Source organism: Vulpes lagopus, chromosome 5, assembly GCF_018345385.1.
Source record: "Vulpes lagopus strain Blue_001 chromosome 5, ASM1834538v1, whole genome shotgun sequence".
In the NCBI taxonomy this organism is placed as follows: Eukaryota; Metazoa; Chordata; class Mammalia; order Carnivora; family Canidae; genus Vulpes; species Vulpes lagopus.
Window position 1 is genome coordinate 84,843,179 of NC_054828.1, and position 18,663 is coordinate 84,861,841.

Here is an 18,663-nt window from a genome sequence, read left to right on the forward strand (position 1 = left end):
TTTGACACAATTTGCTATGCAGCAGTAGATACCTAATACTTATATATAGTCCCATTATCCAGAGGTAAATTGTTAATGTTTTAGTTCTCTTAGATTTCTAATTAGGATAAAAATGTATATATTTACATACACTTATATGAATGTATAAAACATATATACATTTACTTTTTAAAAAACTTTTTTATTTATTTATGATAGTCACAGAGAGAGAGAGAGAGAGAGAGAGAGAGGCAGAGACATAGGCAGAGGGAGAAGCAGGCTCCATGCATCGGGAGCCCGATGTGGGATTCGATCCCAGGTCTCCAGGATTGTGCTCTGGGCCAAAGGCAGGCGCCAAACTGCTGCGCCACCCAGGGATCCCTACATTTACTTTTTTAAAACAAAAATTGGGGCAGCTCGGGTGGCTCAGCAGTTTAGCGCCTGCCTTTGGCCCAGGGTGTGATCCTGGAGACCCCGGATGGAGTCCCACGTCAGGCTCGCTGCATGGAGCCTGCTTCTCCCTCAGTTTGTGTCTCTGCCTCTCTCTCTGTGTCTCTCATGAATAAATAAATAAAATCTTTAAAAAATAATAAAAATAAAAAACAAAACAAAAATTGTAATTGTTACCTGCATGGTCTTTGATATATAAGGTCCTCCTTTCATAGTAATTTTAATGATTGCAGTGTCATTAAATGCAGTATACTGCATACTATGATCTTTTAATTTAATTAATGTAATTGATATACTTAATATATGTACTATATGAATTTCTTCCTGTTACAATGATGAATATCTCTTTTCTTGTTAATAGCTAAATATTGTGCACTTTGTATTCTCTTAGGATAATCTACAATTGGAATTGTAATGTCCAAAAATTACACACCTTGTTGACACCTGTTATAGTTTACAAAATTTTCCTTCAGAAAAGCTGTACCACTTTTCCCATACTTCTGGCAAGACAGTAGTATTGTTTTTCATCCCTTCTAATATGAGGGGCAAGAAAACAGTGTGTTATTTTGTTACACATTTCTCTGATTACAGTGAATTCAATGTCTTTTTATGTTTATCAGCCATTTATTAGTATTGTTTAGTGACTTGCCTGTTCAAACCTCTTACTTTTCCCCCCCCTTCCACTGAGATCTTCAAATTTTTGTAATGGCTTCATGAGAACTCATTATATGTTAAGTATCTTAACTCTTTGTCACATATTGCTGATCCTTTCCCCAGTTTGTCATTTTTCTTTTATCTCTATATATCTATATCTCTATATATGATGCATTCTGCAGTATAATACTTCTAATTTTTTATATAGTCAAATCTTTTTCTTTGTAATTACTGCCCTTGATAAAAAAGTTTAAAAAGACCTCTCACAGTCCAAAATTATAAAAACATATGCCTGTATTTCTTCCTCTTACTATTATGGTTTTATTTTGCTCTTTATGTGACTTTGAAAGTTATAGGAGGCTTATTTTCCCAAGTCATTATTTACTTTTCATAGAAGTAGTCTTGTTTAGTTTATTCCTGAGTGATTATTTATTTTCTTATTATTGTGACTGGGATCTGTTTTCCCATCATCTTTTTCAAACTGATTATTATTGTTTTAAAGGAAAGCAGTTAATTGTTGTTTGTCTTATAATTTTTTTTTTTTGCTTTATTTACTTGAGGCTTTAGAAAATAATGGTTTTCTCTAAATACTTCCCATTTGTAAGTTTTCAAATATCCATACTTCACCTCTGTTTTCTTGTTTTCTTTTATTGGGTAGAAGTTCCAGAGCAGTATTAACTATAATAGCATTGATGGTAGTCAGGCTTATCTTGTTCTGTCTTTAATGAAACTACCTCTAGTGTATCAGTATTAAGTTCTGTGATTGTTGTTTCAATAGATCATGTGGAGGAAGTACCCTTCTAATTACTAGGATAGGAACTGTTTTCCTCAGGATCAGATGTAGAATTTTCATCAGAAGCCTTCTTAGATAAATTGAGTGTGTGTGTTTTTTTAATCTCTTAATATTAGTCAGTAGTTCTGATAATGGTGCCATCTGTATATTCTAGAATGAACCCTTTTGATCATGGTACACTGTTCCATTAATTTGCTAATAGATTATTTGAAGCTTTGCATGTATATTTGTATATTTAATTGGTATTACTGTTTTATGACAAGTGTTACCATCAGGATTATAAAAATGAATTGAGAAGTTTTACACTGTTTTAGTGTAGGAATTACCTATTCTTTGAAGGTAGACTAGAAAGCATTTTTTAAATAATGTGGATTCAGTGCTGTTTGGGGGGAATAGTTACTGGACAGCTGTTTTCCTCAGCCATTCAGGGTTTGTGGGTTTTTGGTTTTGCTTTTTTTTTTTTTCCTTCTTGAATTGATTTTGATAATTTTGTTTTCTTAGAAAATTGCCCTGGGGCGCCTGGGTGGCTCACTTGGCTAAGTGTCTGCCTTCCACTTGGGTCGTGATCCCAGGCTCCTGGGATAGAGCCTCATGTCGGGGCTCTCTGTTCAACGGGAGCCTGCTTTTCCTTCTCCCTCTTCCTGCTTGTGTGCTCTCTGTCAAATAAATAAATACAATCTTAAAATAAAAAGCAGAATCTTAAATCTTTTATTGAGATTTCAAATTTAATAGTGTAAAATTAGTACTTTTTTTATACTTTAATCTAGAATTACTGTGTTTTTTTGTCTGATATTGCTCATTTGTGTTAATATTTGGGGAGAGATGGGCAGCCCAGGTGGCTCAATGGTTTAGCGCCGCTTGGTCCCAGGGTGTGATCCTAGAGACGAGGGATCGAGTCCCATGTCAGGCTCCCTGCATGGCACCTGCTTCTCCCTCTGCCTGTGTCTGTGCCCCCCCCCCTCTGTCTCATGAATAAATAAATAAATTCTTTAAAAAAATATTTTGGGAGAGAGAGATTTGATAATTATTCTTTTTTAAAGACCCAGTTCATGGATTTCATTAATTCTCTTAGGACTTGCCTTATAACTCACTGATTTTGGCCTTTGAATTTACTCATTTTTTCTAAGAACTTCTTTGTATATTTAAAGCTCTTTAAGTTGAATGATTAGTTTGTGTATTTTTCCCTTTTTCCTGCTTTAATAATAAAAGCATTTGTGACTGAAAATTTTCTTCATGAGATAAGCTTTGGCCTTGTCTTCTAGAGTTTGACATACAAGGTTTATACAAGATTTTTTTTTTTTATTTTTTTATTTTTTTATTTTTTTATACAAGATTTTTAACTGAAATTTCCGAAGAGGTACACCTGGGTGGCTCAGTCAATTGAGTGTCTGCCTTCGGCTCTGGTCATGGTCCCGGGGTCCTGGGTAGAGTTCTGCATTGGGCTCCTTCATCAGCGGGGAGTCTGCTTCTTTCTCTGCCTATTGCCCCCACTGCTTGTGCTCTCTTTCTCTCTCTCTCTCTCTCTCTCTCTCACAAATGAATAAATGAAATCTTAAAAAAAAAAGAAAAAAATTTCTAAAGAGTTTATAATTGTAGTTTTGATTTATTCTTTGCCCTAGAAATATTTTTAAGGTATTTTACATTTTCTGAGTAGATATTGTGTGTGCATTCTTTTTTTACTGTAATTTTATTTTGTTATGGTCAGACAACAGGGCTTATACACTTTCTAATTGGGGGAACTTGCTGAGGTCTTCTTCATGGCTTATGTATTATTGATTTTTAGGTATGATCAATTTGGTAAATGTACCATGGACTTTAAAGAAGGATGTATTATCTCTAAGGTATGGAGTTTGATGTGACATATATTATAAATTCTAAGATGCCATTGATTGTAAGATACATAATCAATTTAATAATACTTCTAAGGAATTATTAAAACGTCTGTTAAGGGGACACCTGGGTAGCTCAGCAGTTGAGCATCTGCTTTTAGCTCAGGTGTGATCCTGGAGTCCTGGGATTGAGTCTCGCATTGGGCTTCCTGCATGGAGCCTGCTTCTTCCTCTGCCTATGTTTCTCACCCCCCTCTCTGTGTCTCTCATGAATAAATGAATAAAATCTTAAAAAAAAAAAATGTCTGTTAAGTATAACGTAAACCTTGTAAGATGTACCTCAATTCCAGGTATGTGAAAAATAATAATGATTTAATGGTAACAATTTAAAATAAGCTCTCATTTTTGGGGTCTACTTTTTAAATTCTGAGAAAAATGTGTTAAAGTTTTATACTTTTATCCATTTCTCCTTGTGTTTTCAAATTAGCTCTGCTCTTATATTTCTATTAATTGCATGTAAAAAGATTCATGATTAAAAAAAAAGATTCATGATTCCTTTGTGTAGTCTTTATTGGTTTATTAGTATAAAAAACCCTCTTGGAGCATTTAATTTTTTTTTTAAATACAATTTTGCCACATCTGCTTTCTTTTTATTTGCATCTATTTTGTGGGTTTCCTGTCCCTTTGTCCTGTACCAATGCATGTCATCTTATTATAGGTTTTTTTTTTTTTTTTTACAGGATTTTTAGTTTCTATCCAGTGTTAGGGTTTGCTTTTTCTGGAATTTGTCTTTTTTTATGTTTAATTTATTTCTGTCACCTTATTTTGTGCTTTTATCTCCTTTTCCCCCTTTTTGTTATATTTATTTTCTTTCCTTTTTCTCCTCTTTATTCATATGAGAAACTTACTATTTTTATCCTAACAACAGAAACACGTAAATTAAAAATGTACACGTTTAAACCTATCTTTCAGTGTTATTGGAGTCTCTGTGAAAAAGAAGCCGAAACAGAACTCTACTTTTTTATTACCTTGTCAGGTATATTGAAATTATCTGAAATTTTGTAGATCCAGAATGTTTTTACATTGTGAAATTTCTTTTTTAACAATAGAAATGCGACATTCAATTTCATAGCCATGTAAATAATAGTTCTTTAGTTATTATGCTTAACTCTTTTCTACTGGTTGATCACTGACCAGTGTTTTCTTACTACCACATTTTCCCATTTCTTAATTTTTCAGTTGGTTGAAATATAGAGAATTTTTTCAGAAATGTTATGTGGGTGGTATAATTTCTCAGTGATTGCTTGTCTAAAAATGTCTTCCTTTTGCTCTGGAATATAAAAGGTAGTTTCTGTTGTAGAGAAGTATTATATGGTTTCAATCCTTTTTTTTTTAATAAGTAATTCATGTGATTTCCTCCACCATTAGGTTTTTGTTTTATTTTTATGAATTGTCAGCATTTTGGCAGGATAGGTCCTATTGTAGGTTCTTGTGCATATGTGTGTGTGTGTGTGTGTGTGTGTGTGTGTGTGTGTTTATGAAAGCTGTATAAGTAAATATATATGAAATCTTTTCTGGTACTCTGAATTTCTCTGGTGGAAAGTCTCACGTCTCAGATTTTCTTTAATTTTTTTCTTTGGCTTTAGCTCTTGTATGAGATCAGTTCCTTCTTACTATAACTTCTAGTTGTACCATGGTTTTATTTATTTATTTATTTTGTACCATGGTTTTAAACTTTGTTCTTAAATACCTAGATACTACATGGTTCTATTAATGATTCTCAGTGATGATGAAATTTGGTAAGAGAGACACATAACTTATGAATAATGGTCTTCTTTTGCCTATCTGTTTGTTGGGGGTGGCATTTCCCTTCTTTATATTCATTTCTTTAGGAGCTTTGTCTGAGCTATAGGTACTATAGAGTTGTGGATCATTTTAACTCTTGTTTGGAAAGTTGTTTGAAAAATTCAAACAATTCAAACAAAATTCATTACTGTGGGGTGGAACACAAGTGACATTACATCCTGATATCTTTCCAGAGGAAAGAAAGGAAAGGCAAAAAATACCCTAGAACAATATCACAGTGTCAGATCTCCTTCTAACCTATGTGTCTTCATTTCTGTCATAATTTTCTGGGTATTTTTTTCTCTTAGTTTAAGGAAAATATCTCAAGCTTATATTCTGTATAATATTCACTAATTAGGTTTACTGCAGTATATAGTCTGCTAGCTACTATCTTCATAGGGTGCTTTGTTTTGGCAATTGCATTTTTCTCCTCTAAGAATGTTCTTTTTATATTATTGTTTTTATGACAGCCTGTTCTTATCAGTGTGGCAATCTCTTGAATCTCATTGAGATTTTTCTGTTTTCTTTTGTTTCTGGCAACAGCTCTGTCTCCTAAGGGGCTGCTTGTCCTGAGCATACACATTAGTTTTCTCCCTTTGAATTGCTGAATATTACTATATCCGGTTATGGTCCCTCTCTTTGTTTATATGTTTGAAAGGATGTTTGCATTTGTTCTGTAGCTGAGATGGGTTCTTTCAGAAATTGTTTGCCTTGTACAGTTTTTTGTTACAGAACAGTCTCTCTTTGGTAGCCCAAAGGCTGCTGATGGAATAGCTCCCACCCGGTCAACCTAGTACATCTGTATACACTCCATTCAGTGGGCTTTCATGCAGTCTCATAACTATTATGCACCCCAAGGGCTCCCTACAGTTTCTAGCACTCAAGTGGATTCACATTCGTCCTCCTGCTTCTACTTCCAGCTCTTAACCAGGGGCCATTTGTGAGACTGCTGCGTGTTTGAGGGTTGGAGGATTGGAAGGAAGAAAAACATGTGATCCATTCTGCTCTATCTACATTGCTCCCATGAAGCCTTTCAAAGAGCTGGGATCTTTCTTTGGAATCTGTGGTTGATACTTAGCCAAATTGGACCACTTGTGGTTGTCTTAACCTTTTCCCTTTCCTCTTTTTCTCCACTCCAAATGCACTTTTCCCCATTTCTGTCAGTGGAAATTCCATGTATCATTTACTTCCCAGCTTGTCTTTATATGGAGAAGCATTAGAATGAAGTTAGAGGAAGCCAGGTTTGAGTCTCTGTTCTGCACTTAACTTGAAACCTTGGATAAGTAAGTTAGTTGACCTTTCTGAGTGAATTTGCCCCTTAAGAAAATGAGCATAACAGTAGTGCCCTCTTCATGAAGCTGTTTTGAAGGTTAAATGACATAATAGCATGTGAACACTGAAAATAAATCTTAGTTTTGTTTTCTGTACCCCTGACAGTGTTGACCCTTTGTTACACCTCATCCATGTAGGCCTTCAGTTGATGTGACTGCATGAATTCAGATCCAAAGTGCTTTGTACAAAATTCACTTTTGTCCTGAGTCAGTGGCAGAGCCCAGGAAAGAATTCAAGGCTCTTGATATCTCACACATCATCCCACCTGCACATGCTGGGTCTTCAAGGTACATTTCATAAAGTCTCCAGAATGGTGGAGGAAGGTTTTATTTGTTTTAATCCCTTCTGTAGGAGAGAGAGATCTATTTGGTTTAGTTGGATTTTCAAAAAAAAAAAAAAAACCATTGCTTTCTTGTCTGGGTTGAAGTTTTATAAAGAAACAGCCACAGATGGAAGCTCAAAAGAGAGGGGACATAGTGTTACAATGGAAAGATTTAATTCCAAGTAGTCTTAGATGGTTGTTGGTTAACTCCTTGTCAGACCGACTCCACAGTGAATGTCCTGATTCTCTGTGTGTTTCTTCCTCTGCTCTTCTCTGGTTTGTTGAAGGTGGCATGTCCTCTCCCTCTCAAATTCTCAGTTCATCAGGTAGGAAAACCTATTTCTTGATTATATAGCTTTGATGAAACTAGGGGATAGGATTATGTCTTTTTAGTAGAAGGAAATGTTTGTAATTGCTTCCCTCATTGATTATTAAACCATGGAGATGGAGAGGAAACACTATGAGATAAATACACCTTCTAGGAAATTCTCCTTTTTTGCAATTTCCCTCTAGGCCTTCACTGCCCAAAGTCTTGGAAACTTGCTAGATATGATGTACCAGGAACCAGCACGATGGTCCTACACATTCCAGACATTTTCTTTTATGAGCCGCCTGAAAGTACAGCTGGAGCCCTTCCCCGAGAAACTGTTACAGGCCAAGAAGGCGGTACAGATCTTTGAGAGGTCCGTGTACAGTGACAGGTAAGACCCTGAGCCCTTCACTGGTTACAGGCTCCATGCTCAGCACTGCATGTTTTCCCTTCTTGCTCTGCTGTGGGTATTGATAATTGTACTTTGAAAAATGCTGCATTTTCATTGTCCATTTACATCTAAAGATGCTAAAAGGTGGTTACGCATTTATTTCCAAATTTGACAAACTAGTTCTCCTTCTTAATGTTCCCATAAAACCTCCTAGAGGGAAAAAATAAGTGTTGTGTAATTTTTTAAAAGATTTTATTTATTTATTCTTGAGAGACAGGGAGAGAGAGAGGCAGAGACACAGGCAGAGGGAGAAGCAGGCTCCATGCAGGGAGCCTGACGTGGGATTGAATCCCAGGACTCCAGGATCACACCCTGGGCTGAAGGCGGCGCTAAACTGCTGAGCTACCTGGGCTGCCCCTGTGTAATTTTTTAATCTCAAAATCATGCAAAATATATAGAACAAATCCTATGGGCTACATCTTCCTTCTCTACCCCGAGAGAGCTCACTCTTTATAAAAGCTAAATATGTGAATTACAGTAATTGGGCTATAGGTTTTGGTTCTTTTACGGTTGTTGGGTATATTACTACATATTTTTCTCTCCACTTTCTCAAGCCATGCCTCCTGGACTAGGAAGATGAATTACATATAACAATCCCGGTTGCTTGGAAACATATTCACCATGGATTTTTTTATTTCCAGCCCTTTAGTGAAGTAGGCATGTGAGAGACCCCTCAGAAAAAGAAAGACTTTGTTTAGAAGCTATAAGATCTTAACATTTTCTTGTAAAGGAAGAGATGAGAACTGATTTTGCTATTGGCAACTACACATTCTAAGTGTTTTCTTTAGGGCAGCCCCGGTGGTGCAGTGGTTTAGCGCCGCCTGCAGCCCGGGGTGTGATCCTGGAGACCCGGGATCGAGTCCCACGTTGGGCTCCCTGCATGGAGCCTGCTTTTCTCTCTGCCTGTGTCTCTGCCTCTCTTTCGCTCTCTCTGAATAAATAAATAAATAAATAAATCCTTAAAAATAAATAAATAAATAAGTAAATAAATAAATAAAAAATGTTTTCTTTAAAAGGGGGCATTTTTGAGATAGAATAATTCATTATATATTCTAATTGTGAAGATAACTTAGATCCTTTCCCTTTAAAAAATTCATTCATTCACTCCTTTGCTTAGCACAGATTTATTAAATTCCTTCATGTTCAGATACCAGGCTAGAACCTGGGGCTGTAGCAGCAAGCAAGGCAGACCCAGAACCTGCCTTCAGGCAACTCTCTGGGACCCCGCATGTCCTCATATGTGTGATATGTGTCCCAAAGGAGGAATACATTTGTTTTTTGGGAGAGTAGATGACTGGGAGGAAGACATCTAAATCTTTTCTGTTTGAGTTAAAAGAAACAATAGTATGTGGTTCTAGAACAAGGACCCTGATGCCTAGATCCTTACACTCATTCTCTGTGTCACCTGCATGATGACTATAGTACTTCCCTCTCCTTATCCTTTGCACCCCAACTCTCTCCCTCCACATCACCACTGGCTGTGGAAAATCGAGAGGTGTTCCTCTTTAAGAAAGGGAGGGCTTATTAACAGATAATTCATTTCTCTCTCTCTTTTTTTTTAAGATTTAAGTTATTTATTCATGAAAGAGAGAGAGAGGCAGAGACACAGGCAGAGGGAGAAGCAGGCTCCATGCAGGGAGCCCAACGTGGGACTCCATCCGGGGTCTCCAGGATCAGGCCCTGGGCCGATGGTGGCGCTAAACCACTGAGCCACCCGGGCTGCCCTCATTTCTCTTTTAATAAGATTTTAACTTTTAAGTTTCCTGTAAAGAAGCTGAAAGTATTTTTCAGAATTGAATTACAAAAGTCATCTCTTTGTTGCCTTCAGCTAGGCTATAGCTAAACCATTCCAGACTGAGAAAGTTGACTTTGGGAGCTCCCAGATTAATTCCTCACAGCCTAGCTAAGAAGCAGGTATAGTAACAGCAAAGATGTGTTGCATACTGTGTACCAGTCTTCCAAGCACCTTGTAAGTACTGCATCAATACTCAAAACAATCCTATGAGTCAGGTTCTACCCTTATGTCTTTGTACAAAGGAAGAAATGAAGCTGAAGGAATTTGATGACTTGGCCATGGCAACACTGTGAATTTGGGGGCCAAGCTCACACTCAGGAATGTGATGGTGCAGCCCATTCTCTTAATCACAAGACTTATAACCTTGTGGTATATATTTCTTGGGCCATTCCTACACAAGGATTCTGAATTTCATTTTCCCAGAAGTGGCCAGTTGCTAAATGTTACCTTAGAAACTGGAGTTCATTGTTTAGGATGTAAATTGTGTTTTGTATCAAGATTCCTGAGGTTTGAAAGTAGAATTGACCCTTCAGAAGCAGTGGTTTCTTGTTAGCTCCAATTTCCTATTTACCAGATGCTCCTTTAGTTGTGGAAGTAAGCAAGGGGCAAGCTAGTTTGATTTTTAGATTTAGCTTTCTTGTACCTGGATTAGAAGCTCAGCAGCAAAGGAAGCAAGTGAGTAAGGGCTCATATGTGCTTTGGGGGAGGGTCTGCTTTCTTGATAATACTGTAGTTAATGAGAAATCCATCTCCTACTCAATAGGTGACACCGCTTCAGTACATTTCCTTCTCCACTTACTAACCACACCTGAGGATGGCTCAGCAGCCTGTAGACTTGGAAGCCCTCACAAGCCCTGAATTATTTTTTTGTTTGGGGACTAGCTGCAATAATCTCTAAAGTGGGAGTTTTCATGAACTGTATGCCGTATTTTCTGGCTGGTCTGCAGCAGGGAGAATCACTGGTAACCAATGATAATCTTTTCTAGTGCCTTTTCTTCAGGGGATTAATGCAGTCGGAGAGCTGGGATTTTTGGCTTCCAAAGTCAACATGCTATTTCCCATCTTATTGTCGAACAAGGAAGGCGATACAGGTTAAGAATTCAAATTTCTTAGAGATTGATGAGGTAGAAAGGTTAGGTGGCTTGAATAGACATGGAACAAGTTGAGTATTGATTTTTCTGCATCTCTCCCTTTGCCTTTCACTCCATTTCCCATTCTTCTCCCCTCTCCCAATGCCACCTATATTTCCAACCAGGTACATCTTTGTGAAGAATCTTTTTGAAAATGGTTCCATCAGTGACATCGAATGGCATATCTATCAAGACTGGCATTCTTTTCTCCTGCAGAAGTTTGCCAGCCAGCTCAGATTACATGGGTTCATCTATCTCCAAGCTACTCCCCAGGTAATGCGGAACAGAACGTCAGGCCTTAATCTTCAGGGCTATGTGAAACCTAAGAGGTGACATTCTCCAATACCCGATTTTCTGAAGAAATTTTTTTGAGAAGTTAGACTGTGGGTATTATCTGGAGCATGGAGAGCAGTGTGGGTCAACAGTCTCCTGTTCTGGCATCGAGCACCCCATTTCCTACAAGCTTTCTGCAGCAGAGGGCTAAAGCTGATGACTTATAGAAAGGGTTCTTCTCCATGTAACACCAACGTAGAGAAAATGGGGCATTGCCTTTGCCAGCCAGAGTTTGCAGATTGGCTCCTCTGGCTAGGTCACCTATAGCCAACTGCTCAGCTCTCCCTTCCCTCAAACTGGGTCATTGGAGTCTGGTGGTCTTGATGGTTTCCTGAATAGGATGCCAGGAGGAGGTGGAGAGTTTCCTCACCTCACCCTGATACTATCATAATTTATAGCTGCCTTTTGAAACTTAAGGGTGCCACTGGTAAGTCAGAATGGGCTACAGAAGTTACATTCTGTGTCTTTCTGATTTGGATGCTGGAGCCAGCCTCTCATGCATTAGGGTGATGTCATGGAAGGAACACCGAAGTCTCGGATTTCGGACCGTGGACAGCCCTTAGAAACTTTTCCCCTGGAAGGGTTCTTGTCTGTCAGACCCAGTGGTTCAGACTAGTGGTCTCTAAGGGCTCTTCTGGAGTGGGATTCTGAGTCAAGGCTGGAAGTATTTTTTGAGAGATGTGTGTCGTGTGTGGTCACGTGTCAAGTATACTGCATAATTTTAGGAGGTATGCTTCCTTCTGACTAGAGGCCATACTTTTTGGAGATGAGACTGAGCCTTGTGGATGGAGCAGGCCTGAGAGCAAACTGAGCAGGGTCAGAAAATAGTGGGGAGAGCCCATTCCATGGGCTTGCAGAAGAAGGCCAGCAAGAAAGTCTTCTTTTATTTATTTATTTATTTATTTTTTAAAAAAGACACTTTATTTATTTTATTTTATTTAATTTATTTTATTTTATTTTATTTTATTTTATTTTATTTTATTTATTTATTTATTTATTTATTTACTTATTTATGATAGTCACAGAGAGAGAGAGAGGCAGAGACACAGGCAGAGGGAGAAGCAGGCTCCATGCACCGGGAGCCCGACGTGGGATTCGATCCCAGGTCTCCAGGATCGCGCCCTGGGCCAAAGGCAGGCGCCAAACCGCTGCGCCACCCAGGGATCCCAAGAAAGTCTTCTTCATTCCTTTGTGCACTTGGAATGACAGTGAGAAGGGGACAGTGGTGATGACAACAGTGATGGTAATCATGATGACAATGATGCTGTGACCAATAGATCTTTATGGAGAGACTAGATCTTTCATCTGGGGTAGAATGAGGGGGTTTGAAGGATTCTTGCAATTTAGTCATAGAAAAAGCAAAGCTTTAAGACTGGATGGAGATTTTGGTGGTTTTTTGATGGTTTTAGAGCCAGAGACCCAGGAATCCTTCCCCAGAATCACCCCTGATCCCTCCTGTGAGATTCATAGGTGACTATATCCAAGGGAAGAGCAGAACAGAAGTGAACACGTCTCTGTGTGAAAAGCCATGCAATTGCCCCATACTCTACTACAGAACTGTGGGAAATACTGAGGTTAGAGCTTGTGAGATGGACCTAATTGGGGCATTTTGCTCCTTTCTATCTGCTCTTCCCTAAGTTCTAAATAACAAGCAAGCCAACAAAAAAATCAGTCAAAAGAGAAATATCTGGGCCTCAGTGTCCCCACCCCACCCTATGGAATCAGGAATTTGGTGCAGCCAGCCAGGCCTTGCCAGGGACTATTGGCAGCATGGGGACAGTGTGTTGGAAATGCCTGGCTCAGAGGGCACTTGGGTTTAGTTTTGGGAAGCACGGTGGCCAGATGCCCTGGCAGAGTCATAGTCCAATTGCTGTCCAAGCAGCCACTCTTCCTAGGGCAGTTGGTGAAGGGAGCAGATCACCAGGAGGGGCTCCCCTTGCTGTTCACAACCACACTTTCTTACATTCAGGCGAGCTCCCCTGGACAACTGATGTCAGGAGACACAGGACTAAAGCACTGCTTGCACAGAACTTTTTTAAAAAGAATTTGTTGTAACCATACCAGTGAAACAAGAATTTTACCAAATGCTCAAAATAGGAGTTTACCTATTAATCATACTCCTTGGAATTTACTCCATAACCGTGCTCCCACACGGGCATAGTGGCCCCTGTGCAAGCCACCTTGTTTGTAATAGCAGATCATTGGAAACAACCCAAGTGCTCACGAGTAGAGACTGGTTGAATGTATTATGCTCTGTCCATTCACTGGAAGACTTTGAAGCCACAAAAATGGGAAAACACTATACTAATATCACAGTCTCCAAGGCATTGTTAAGTGAAGAGAAGCTGGCACAGTGTGTGGGATGCTTTTTACAATTATGGTGTTTTTTTGAAAGGTGGTGGTAAGAAGGTGTATATGCATGAATTATTTCCGAAAACATACCAAAAGTTACCATCAGTTGTGAGTGGGACAGAGAACTGGACCGCTGGAAGTCGGGGCTATAGAGCTGTGTAATGGGGAATGGAGGCAAACAATGGGAAATGTTTTGAAGGCATCAGAAGTAAGGGTAGGGTGTGGGGCAGAAAGAGAGTGGAAAAGAAAAAGGAGGTTCATGGTAAAGGAAGGTAGAAAAAGAAAAGATGAAAGCAGGGGGAAAAAAGGTAAATATAGCTGGGGGATGAGGTCAGAACTGCAAACTGTGAATACTGACCACTGGCTCTGCCAGCCTAGCGCTCAGCCCTGAAAAAGACAGACTGTGGCTCTCAGCCACTGTGCCCCCTCTGCACACCCTCTGTTGCCTAATACAATGGAAATGCCACCAGTGGCCTGTGTTTCCCCAGGACCTACTGCGTGCTCCAGAGCTGGTACCAGAGATAAAGGGGGAGCCCCTGCCTCCTCCAGGGAATAGCTCTCTGACTGCTGGGGCCCAGGGCTCCCTCCCTTATCTGAACTGCTACCCTGAAGATCCAGACCTCACAGTTTAGCACTTGTTTTGCGTATCACTTTACTTATTATCTAACTAAGTTATAAAATTCCAAGGACAAAGACTTCATCTAAGTTTGGGATGATAATTGATTAGGGGAAAAGATTATTGAGGAGTAAGTGCTAAAAGTATTAACCTATTAGATCTGTCTCCGTTAATCTGAAAAGTTGGACATAAGCTCATAAATGAAATTTGTTTACATGACTTCGTCTCTTTAGAGGAAAGGTGGGGTACACAGCAAGGACTCTGCATCTTCAGGAATATTACGCACTTCATTTGGGAAGTTCACATTTGGGAATAAAGTTTTTTAGTGTTTGAAAGTGGATAGTCCTAGGTCAGTGGTTAATCCACCTTTTCTTCCCAGGACAGATGACATTGAATGATGAAATGTTTGCCAGGTGAAGAGAGGAAGGGAAATAATCAGACAAAACAAACATTTGGAGCAAAAGTCTCAAGATGGTAAAGAGCTTGGCCTGTCCCTTGGGTCCAATCTGGCTACCACTGACTCCAGAGAGGTGCTAAGGAATTTGAGGGTAGAGGGCTAGGAGGGGTGGCCAGAATCCGGGATGGCCTTATGTGACAGGTAAAGGAGAAGACGACGTTCTCTGAGCCAGTGTGCTTCAGATTTTACTACCAAATGAAGGCAGAATGGAATGGTGCACTCTCTGGAAAGGGGGAGCAAAGGAGAGTTAGTCTTAAAGCTTTTTTTTTTTTTTTTTTTTTTTTTTAGTTCTTTGTTTTATCTTTGACCTGTGCAGAGTTTGCATTCTGCTCCAGAGTCAGTGAGTGACAGGATATGAAAGACATGTTTTAGATTACTTAACTATTTTGTAAATTGGATGCTCCTCATACTTCCTTGAACCTGGGGCTTTATGGCTACAGGCAGTAAGGAACCTGTGAGGTGTTTGCAGCAAGGAGAGTACTGCCTTTCTCTTGCATCACTATGGAAGAATGGGTGGAGGAAGTTCACTGGGAGGAGAGAGCAGCTATGGCCAGGAATTTGACACACCTTAACTTGGTGAGTCCTCACAGCTCCCCGTGGGGTGAGTGGAGTGGAGGAAAGGGAAGCCCGTAAAGATGGCACCTCTACTGCATGCATGGTGAAGACAGGAATTGAATCATGGATTTTCTGGCTTTAAGACCTGTGCTCTTCCCATTCTCTTCACCACCCTCAGAAAGCAGAAGAAGGGCCAGAAGGCTCTTGCCATGGTCTAGGTGAAAGGTGATGAGGACCTGACTAAGGCAGAGGTGAGAGAGATTAAAGGGGATTTAGTGACTTCCTGGATGGGATTTGGAGGAGGAAAAGGTAGAGTAATTATAGCTTCCCAGGGTGGATGAAGTTTGCCATTAACCTGTGACTGAATAAGAAAACAAGATAGTAGAAGCAAAGTTGTGGCTTATCATTCCCAGGTTAGACATCATGAGAGGGTCTGAGAGCCCCTGAGAATTACGTCATCACAGCCAGGGTAACACATGAGCCCATTGTAGCCCAGGGATTGTCTTTTAGGTTTGTTTGAAGAGACTACACCAGAGGGCCAGGGAAGAGGAGAAAGGAGTTGAGCTGACGTATCTCGAGCAGCTTCACAATCAACACGAAGCCTGGCTTGTTCACAAGACAACTGAGTAAGTGGAGAAGAAGATAGTACCACAGACACCTGCCTCCCTACAGCCAGCTGCTCAGACATGAGTCCAATAGGCAGCCCCATAGGAAGGTTCAGAATGTACCCAAGTGGTTAGAAATCCAACTGAGAAACTTAGTATTAGATATAATCTGTATATTCTAAAAGACTTTTTTTTATTAGATTGTTTCTCCAGCTTTTTTGTTTTTTAACGTTTCCCTAGATTGAACATTGTAATTGATGATGGTGATATAGTTGACTCGGGGTGAAGGGCTGAAAAATTTTAGAGAAATTGTCCATTTTACTAAGTTGTCAGTCCTAGTTTTGGCCTTTCCTCCTTTCAGGCTTGGTATATTTGGGCTTAAATATTTGGGGCTCTGACCTTCAGTATCCATCTCAAGACTAAAGAAATTTCAACCTTCCTCTTTGCAGCCAACTTTATTAAATTCTTTTTAAACTGTTATTTACATGCAGTTTCATTGAGAAGCCATGTGACTTTAGATCTGTTCTTGGGATTATTAAGATGTGGTGAGTGTGTGAAGGTTGGTTCAGCTTTCCTTTTTCTGTCCCCTGAATGTTCATACTTCTTACAGGCTCCACTTTGAGGCTCTGCTGAACATTCCAGTGCTGGTATTGGATGTCAATGATGATTTTTCTGAAGAAGTAACCAAACAAGAAGAACTCATGAAAAAGGTGGGGAGCACCTTAACTCCTGCTTCTAGTGATTTTCCTTTGTCACACTTTTATCTTTGCTTCAGACGTCAATATAATGGGTCTTGTGCATTTCATACTCCAAAGCCTGCGGGACCTTGTACAAGTTACAGATAGAATCCCTCTTTTCTGAAGCATTTGGGGCTAATAATTGTTAAATAATTGACTTCCCAGCTAACTTCCTCCTCAAAGGTGTTTTTGAACTGGGGAAATGTAATTTTTGGATTCTCTTCCCAGCTCTGCCACTTGATACCATCTACCCTGCGCAGGTCATTTCCTCCCCTTGCCTCTTTTCCCTAACTCACAAAACCTCGTGGACATGACTGCATACGCAGTGTGGGTGGACTATTGTAGAGTCTGCTGAAAATGTGAAAGTTAACTTTTGGTTTTTCTCTTTACCACAGGTAAACATCTTTGTAAAGAATCTGTAACTGGTACTAGGATGTTCTGGCCATGATCTGGGCTGTCTAACTTTCTAAAGCTGGAAAAACACCTTGCTATCTCCTTTTACCCCTAGAGTCCTCTGACTCTCATGTCTATGGTTGGTATTAGTCTTCGACTTTGCAATTATTGTCTTTTATATCTCAAGGACTTATACAATAAAGTGGAAGTTTTGCTTCTTTTGCTAATTCAGTTGTTGTTGGTTTATCTCTTGGTGTCTCCTCTGAATTCTCCTCCTGATGAGGATGACTTGAGGACAGCCATAGCTTTTCTTCTTGAAGTCTTCCCCACCCAGACTTCCATGTATCATACAAGGGAGACTTCTGGTGTGTTCCATTGTTCCCTCTGACTTGCCCAGGCAGGGATTGTTTGCAGGATTCCCAACCAAGCCCTGCCCTGCACATGCATGAGAGAAGTACAGTGGCTCGGGAGAGGGTGGACACTCAGTGTGAGCTCCTAGAGCTAGGGAATGGAACCTGAACTCTAGGATGTTCCTTCCTCTCTTCCCATCCAACACTCTTGCTAAGGGACATGGGGCACTTAGACCTTTGTGCTAGACTGAAGAATGAAAGGGAGGGAGAAAACAAATCAGGAGCCCCATAGTCCAGTATCTCACATTTAGAGTTCGTTCATCATAGCACTCTGGCCTGCCCTAAATATCGTCCCCAGAGGGTGTCAGGTGATCTCAATGGAGTGACTGCGCTGGAAAGAGAATTTTTTGTGCTGCACTTCAAGCTCCAAGGACAATTCATTGTTTAGAGAAAAAAAAAATGCATGGCTGTATAGAATTGAAGTGTTCTATCGCAAGAAACCTGCAGGTCCATGATTCCCCAGGAGCAGAATTCCTGCACTGAGCCCTTGACAGTTGTGCAAGCACACAGGAAAACAAATAAGCTCAGGCATCAGTGTCCCAGAAGACAAACCTGTGTTTTCCTTTATGCTTTATGAATATGAATGTGAGATTGGCTTCTGACAAATGCATGCTTGTTATGAAATAGAAGCACAGCATTTCTTTACCCTGCTTAAATTTTTAACAGCTTTATTGAGATACAATTCACATATCATACAATTCACCTAATTAAAGTGTACAATTCAGTGGTGGTTAGTATAGTCCATAGGGTTGTGCAACCATCACCACAATCAATTCTAGAATGTCTTCATCACCCCAAGAAAAATTGCCAACCAACTAGCAGTCACTTCCCATCCCCTGTCATCTCCACTTCTCCCACCCCAGTCCAGCTCTAGGCAGCCACCAATCTACCTTCTGTCTCTAGATTTGCCTATTCTGGACATTTCATATACATGGAATCATATAAGATGTGGCCTCTTGTGAATGGTTTCTTTCACCTTCAAGGGTTTCAAGGTTCAGCCATGGTGTTTCATGCATCAATATATTCTTTTTTATGACTAAATATTTCATTGTATGAATATACCACATTTTGTTCATCCATTCATCTATTGATAGACACGTGGATTCTACTTTTTGGCTATTATGAATAATGCTATGAAAATTCATATACAAGTTTTTAGATTTTAATTTTTCTTGGGTATATACCAAGGAGTGGCATTACTGGGTCAAATGTTTAACTCTTGGAGGAATTGCTAAACTTTTCCAAAGTGGCTGCACTGTTTTACGTTCTCTCGAGCAATGTATGAGTGCTCCAGTCTCCCCGGGTCCTTGCCAAC

At 39.7% G+C, this 18,663-nt stretch overlaps 1 protein-coding gene across 2 annotated transcripts in view; it reads left to right on the plus strand.

The window, feature by feature from the left end:
- Positions 1 to 17,165, plus strand: part of DGUOK (deoxyguanosine kinase) — a 32,015-nt gene extending 14,850 nt beyond the window's left edge. For both annotated transcript variants that reach the window (XM_041757029.1, XM_041757030.1), the window contains 5 exons: positions 7,718 to 7,905; positions 11,016 to 11,163; positions 15,714 to 15,829; positions 16,419 to 16,518; positions 16,941 to 17,165. In XM_041757029.1, the coding sequence (XP_041612963.1) occupies positions 7,718 to 7,905; positions 11,016 to 11,163; positions 15,714 to 15,829; positions 16,419 to 16,518; positions 16,941 to 16,967 (579 nt within the window). In that variant the 3' untranslated portion in view covers positions 16,968 to 17,165. The remainder of the gene's footprint in view (positions 1 to 7,717; positions 7,906 to 11,015; positions 11,164 to 15,713; positions 15,830 to 16,418; positions 16,519 to 16,940) is intronic.
- Positions 17,166 to 18,663: the final 1,498 nt, after the last annotated feature.